This window comes from Onychomys torridus, chromosome 10 (genome assembly GCF_903995425.1).
Source record: "Onychomys torridus chromosome 10, mOncTor1.1, whole genome shotgun sequence".
In the NCBI taxonomy this organism is placed as follows: domain Eukaryota; kingdom Metazoa; phylum Chordata; class Mammalia; order Rodentia; family Cricetidae; genus Onychomys; species Onychomys torridus.
In genome coordinates, this window is record NC_050452.1 from 78,624,200 (window position 1) to 78,630,199 (window position 6,000).

The 6,000-nt window shown below is 41.5% G+C and overlaps 1 protein-coding gene across 7 annotated transcripts in view; it reads left to right on the plus strand.

Moving 5' to 3' along the window:
* Positions 1–6,000, plus strand: part of Lin54 (lin-54 DREAM MuvB core complex component) — a 72,796-nt gene that overhangs the window by 15,604 nt on the left and 51,192 nt on the right. For 5 of the 7 annotated variants that reach the window (XM_036201176.1, XM_036201178.1, XM_036201175.1 and 2 more), the window contains one exon: positions 3,914–4,629. In XM_036201176.1, the coding sequence (XP_036057069.1) occupies positions 3,946–4,629 (684 nt within the window). In that variant the 5' untranslated portion in view covers positions 3,914–3,945. The remainder of the gene's footprint in view (positions 1–3,913; positions 4,630–6,000) is intronic. The other 2 variants (XM_036201181.1, XM_036201180.1) reach the window with 1 other exon arrangement.

Genomic DNA, 6,000 nt, shown 5'->3' on the forward strand with positions numbered 1-6,000 from the left:
GTGTGTGGTAGGGACTGTGGCTGTGGGTGGGGCCCTCTGTTGTGTGTGGTAGGGACTGTGGCTGTGGGTGGGGCCCTCTGTCATGTATGGTTAGGATTTTCACTGAAGCATATGTCATTGGTGTTGGTATTTTGTGAGCCTGTAAACCTGTCAGTGCCAATGGAGCTGTGTTCAATACTCAGAGTGTTTGTGGCTCTGGCTGTGTTCAGTACCCAGTTTGTGTACCATGCCTCACTTCTCTACTTTCCCCAAAGTCTGCAAACCCTAGTAATTTTCAGCTACAAATTATTGTGACTGATGATTTTCCAGCATATGTAAAGAACTCACTCAGCTCAATAAGAATCCTAAAAGCTAGCATCTCCCCAAAACAGGTCTTAAGGCTGGTGCTGCTAAAATTATAGGCATGTGCTACCATGTCCCAGCCATTAACAAGCTACACACACACACACAATTTGCAAGTGAAAAGATGGTCAGCATTATTAGTATAGTTGTCAGTGGTAGAGTATAATCAAGGCAGGCCCAGAAAAAAAAAAAAAAAAACCCTAGATTCCTCATTTGCAAGAAGTATCTTTCTTTTTCTGATTGACTTATTTAATGTGATGATTTCCAATGACTGAATTCTCACCTATAGAAACAGGAAACAACACTTTAGGAAATATGCAGAAAGGATTGGAGCTGTAACTCTGTGATAATAGCTCTTGTGTAGCCTGTGCAAGTTCCTATATTCAATCCCTGGTTCTATTCTTTAAAAGAAGATAAAACAGTCTCAGTACATTGTTTAACAATACGGAGGTTGGCCTGATGTGGTAGCCCATACTTCCAGCCCAGCATTTGGGAGGCTAGTGGGTATATAAATAACATAGTCAAATGTCATGCCTGGTAAATTATAACCCCGGGCTGGGGAGGTAGCTCAGGAGAGAGTGCTGTCCTAGAGCTGTCCCTAGCGCCACATAAATCCAGGCGAGGAAGCACGTGCTCGGAATCCAGTACTTGGGAGGTAGGGGCAAGATTAGAAATTCAAGGTCATTCTTGTCTACAGAGGGAGTTCAAGGCCTCCCTTGCCTACATTTAAACCTTTATCAAAAAGTCAACCTTAAAAAAAATATATAGGCTTTGAAAATAACTGACCAGAATGCTTTCCTAGCATTCATGAAGCCCTGGTTTGATGTCCAGCACCATACCAACCAACATGGTGGCTCAAACCTGTAATCCTAAAATTTAAGAGGTGGAGGCAGGAGGATTAGAAGTTCAAGGTCATCCTTGGCTTCAGAATGTAGGCTAACCTGAACTGCATCCTCATGTCTCAGAAAACAAGCCCCTCACCCCTGCCTCAGTGGCTGGAGAGATGGTTCAGTAGTTAAGAGGCACTGGCTGCTCTTGCAGAGCACGTGGACTCAGTTCCCAGCACCCATATATTGCTCATAACTGTCTCCAGCATTGTCTTCTGGCCTCCACAGGCACTTATGTGCAGGATGCAACTACATATATGCAGGCAAAACACTCATACACATAAAGATAAATAATTTTTTAAATACAAAATCTTAGCAATTCTATATTTGGAGATTTATTCAAAAGAAATGGAAAGATGCAGCCATAAAACCTTGAACTTAATGTTTACAGCAGGGTGATCCATAACAGTTTCAAACTGAGAAAGTTCCAATGCCCAGTATTAAGTGGATGGGTATACAGAGCGTGGGAGCTCTGCGCAGGAGAGTATTATTTAACAGTTGAAAGGAAGAGAATGAGTAACAAGTGCAACAGTAAAGGTCAGCCTCAAACTCACGCTGCAAGGAAGGGCACACTCCACAGCTCTGGGTGCCACAGGGACCGAGCACCCAAGGGCCCTGACTTACAGTACTTCAACTGTGTGGTTTTTTCCCCTTTACAACAGTGGTTCTCAACCTTCCTCATGCTGTGTCCCTTTAATTCAGTTCCTCATGTTATGGTGACCCCCAACCATAACGTTATTTTTGTTGCTACTTCATGACTGTAATTTTGCTTCTGTTATGAACTGTAATGTAAAATATCTGATATGCAGGATCCGAGATAGCTGTGAAAGGGCAGGCAGCTCGGTGACTCCCAAGGGGTCTGGACCCACAGATGGAGAAGCACTGCTTTACAGCATGCTGAGGTGGAGCTGGAAAAGGGCTCAGTGGTTAAGATTAAGAGTGCCAATTATTCTCCCAGAGAACTGGAGTTCATTCCAACACCAGTATGGGGTGCTCCACAGCAGCCTGTAACTCCCTCCAAGGGATCCGGTACTCTGCTGTCTAGTGGTTTGGTGGGTGTAGTATATATTTGATTTAGCATTTTATGATAGTTTTTCTGGGACAGCATCTTATGCTGAGGGACATCTGTACACAATTCCCTGTACATAAAATTCTAGTATGAGCAAAAATGGAAAGCTTTTCTGATAGACAGCACTTATGTAGTGTGGGCTTTCAGGACAGGGAGTTAACTGTGAAGGATTAGGCTTATTTCAGTCTCCATTTTAAAACACCATGGTACAATGTTTACGATAGTATAATTTTTCAATTAAAATGACTAACTTTGGAACCATGCAAACCAGAGTTGGAATCTTGTCTCTACCATTCACTAGTTGCCTTGAGCAATTTTCTTTTAACCTTTCTACATTTTTTTTTAATCTGTAAAATAAGGATGGTAATGCTACAAACATCAGGGTTGGGGAGGAAAATTATGCCATTTTTGCCATAATAAGATCTCTCTCTACTGATGGCTTATTTTGGCAGCAGCAATATTTGCCACAGCTACTAAATAGTTTGCTGGTTGTATGTATTGGTCTTCTTTTGTGTAACACAGGCTGCCCTGACTGCTGCCCCGACCTTGCTGTGGTCCCCCTCCCTCAGCTTGGCAGGGCTGAGCTTACAAGCATGATCCACACCGGCTGGTTTGCTACGCTTAAGTTTTCAATGCTTGTTGTATATTTTAAAGAAAATAAGGTGAGTGTGGCCAGGTGCTAGCACCCAGGAGGCTGATAGCCTGCTCCAGGCGGTGAGATGACCTCATGCCTCCCAGAGGAAGAGGAAGAGTTGCTGATTGGGTTCTTAAGGGTTTTGAAGACACTTCACTGCTGTCTAGTCTATCTAGATATGCTGTGTTGTCTTTAATACATGTTGATACTGGAATTCACTCATCTTTTGAAAGTTCTAACAGATTTTTAGCTAAAAGCATTACAGCTGATTTGTCCATAATCTGGACTTTTTTTCCCCCCATGATGGGGACTGGCTGTATATTCTTTTTCTTTTTTATATTTATTTTTATTTTATATGTATGTGTTACCTGCATGTATGTATGTGCACCGTGTGTGTGCTTTGTGCCTGTGGAAGTCAGAAGAAGGCCTTGGATCATCAGCAACTGGAGTTCTAGAATGTTGTGAGCCACAATGTGAGTGCTGGAAACTGAACACTGCCCTCCCCAAGATTGACAGTTGCTCTTAATTGCTGAGCCAGCTTTCTACACTTGTAAATTCTTAAATAGTTCCCCTTTGACACTTTAAATGGCAGAGGACTGGAAAAATCTTTCCAAAGAAAAATTCTCTTACTATGAAGCTGATTGATTAGACTTAGGTCACATAGTCCATTTGATCTCCATTCATGAAGTGGAATCATCTAGAAACTCCTTTGACATTTAATGGATGTTTATTAACCTGGTATTGCTATACATGTTTAGGACCTAGACAGATCATTGAAGATTTAAAGCTATTTCCATATCTTAGATTCTTAAAAGCTATGATTTGTGAAAATGATAAAATCTAGATAATTATCAGGAATGTCCTTCACTTATCAATTATTTATCAATTTCAGCACTGTTGTTTTTGTCATTTACATTCTTCTTGAATGTATTTTTAAAAATCTGCTTAAAACCTGGTAACGATTTTCCACTTTTCTTCCAGCACCTGGGCATCTTCCTAGAAGCAGAGCGACCATGGAGGTGGTGCCGGCCGAGGTGAATAGTTTGCTTCCAGAGGAGATAATGGACACTGCTATAACTTTAGTGGATGAGGATAGTATTGAGGCTGTAATTGTGTCGTCCCCAATTCCCATGGAGACAGAACTGGAAGAAATTGTCAACATAAATTCTACTGGTGACTCTACAGCCACGCCCATTTCCACGGAACCAATCACAGTGTACAGTAACCACACTAACCAAGTTGCAGTGAATACCACAGTTACTAAAGCAGATTCTAATACCACAGTGAAACCAGCATTTCCAAGTGGCCTTCAAAAACTTGGTGCTCAGACTCCTGTGACTATATCAGCCAATCAGATTATTTTAAACAAAGTATCACAGACATCTGATCTTAAACTTGGCAATCAGACCCTTAAACCAGATGGACAGAAGTTAATTTTAACAACTTTGGGCAAGTCTGGTTCACCAATTGTTTTAGCACTACCCCATAGCCAACTACCCCAGGCTCAGAAAGTTACAGCTCAGGCCCAGCCAGGAGATGCTAAATTACCACCGCAGCAGATTAAAGTAGTTACCATTGGAGGGAGGCCAGAGGTGAAACCTGTCATTGGTGTCTCAGCACTGACCCCAGGAAGTCAACTGATTAATACTACAACTCAGCCCTCTGTGTTACAGACCCAACAGTTAAAAACAGTACAGGTAAAACAAAAAAGGGGGCATATTACTTAAAGTGCATGTTAAAAAAGTAAACTGACTCAAAGTTGTGTTTATAGGGTTGTTAATTGCATAACTTTTAATGAATTCTTTTGAATGTTTAAAGTAATTGCGTGGATTTGTTTGGTTTTTAAATTTGATATGTCTAATGTTCATGAAATTTTTTGCCAGAAAACTTACAGCAAACTAAATTTTGGTTAAATTTCAGAATTGTTTACTGATAGCCTTTTAAGCATTTTGTAAGATAGTGGTAGTTTGGCTATAGAGGTATTATTTTGCTGGCATAAAGATGCCCAACTTACTGCAAGCCATCAGTAATCAATCTTTCTTTTTTCTTGGCTAATTACTGACTGGAGGCTAGGAAAGCTTTGCTGTTCCGAGAACCCTGGGGCATCACTAGCTGATGCTGCAGCCTTTGTCTCTTCCTGGGAACTCACTGTCCATCACCATTGTTGATGTTTGCAGTGTGAGGAAGGCAGTGAGCACAGTGGAGCAGAGCACGGGGCTTGAGTCATCCCTGGGCTGTCCTACTGGCTATGGAACTGTGGGTAGCTTGCTCTCTGAATTTTAACCTTAGCTTAAGATGGCTACTTGATCATTTAACAAAACAAAACAAAGCAATATAGTATTACACAGTTCTCAAAACATTGAGGATCCTTCAGAATGGTACTTAAAAGTATGACTAGTGCGCTCAAATAGTAGATTACCAGGTTTGTCAGTTTTTTGTTTTTATTTTTGTTTTTAATGGCCAAAAAGACTCTTTACACTACCTTCAGAGTGCTTAGAAATAGTGATTCTCTTAGAAGAAGGAGACCACAGTACATTCCATGTTTGGAAGAGTTGTCTTTTCAAAGAAACCAGAAGGCAGTCTGTTGTTGTGGCTCCTACCTCTAATCCCAGCACTCGGGAGGCAGAGGCAGGTGCATCTCTGAGTTCAAGGCCAGCCTGGTCTACAAAGAGAGTTCCCAGGACAGCCAGGACTACACAGAGAAACCCTTTCTTGAAAAACTAAAACAAACAAACAAAATAAAATAAAGAGAAAAGAAACCAGAAGGTATGAGTGAAGCAATGTCACAGCAAAGAGTGTCAGGAGAATTGAGAGAGGCGCTTCCTCGTAGCTGACACTGACATTCAGCTTTTGGTCACTGTGTGGGGAAAGCTTAGACTTGACTTGTCAGGATCTTTGCATTCAGAAGCTTAAGCTTTCTCAAGCCCTGTGACTTGCTGTGGCCTTTCTGCTGCTGTTTAATAGTTCATGCCCCTGCTTCTTCATCATTACCTCTCACTGTAATGTCTTTATTTTGCTGAGGCACTCTTGAATGAGATAGCCTAGCCTGTCACTGTGAAGTATCCTGT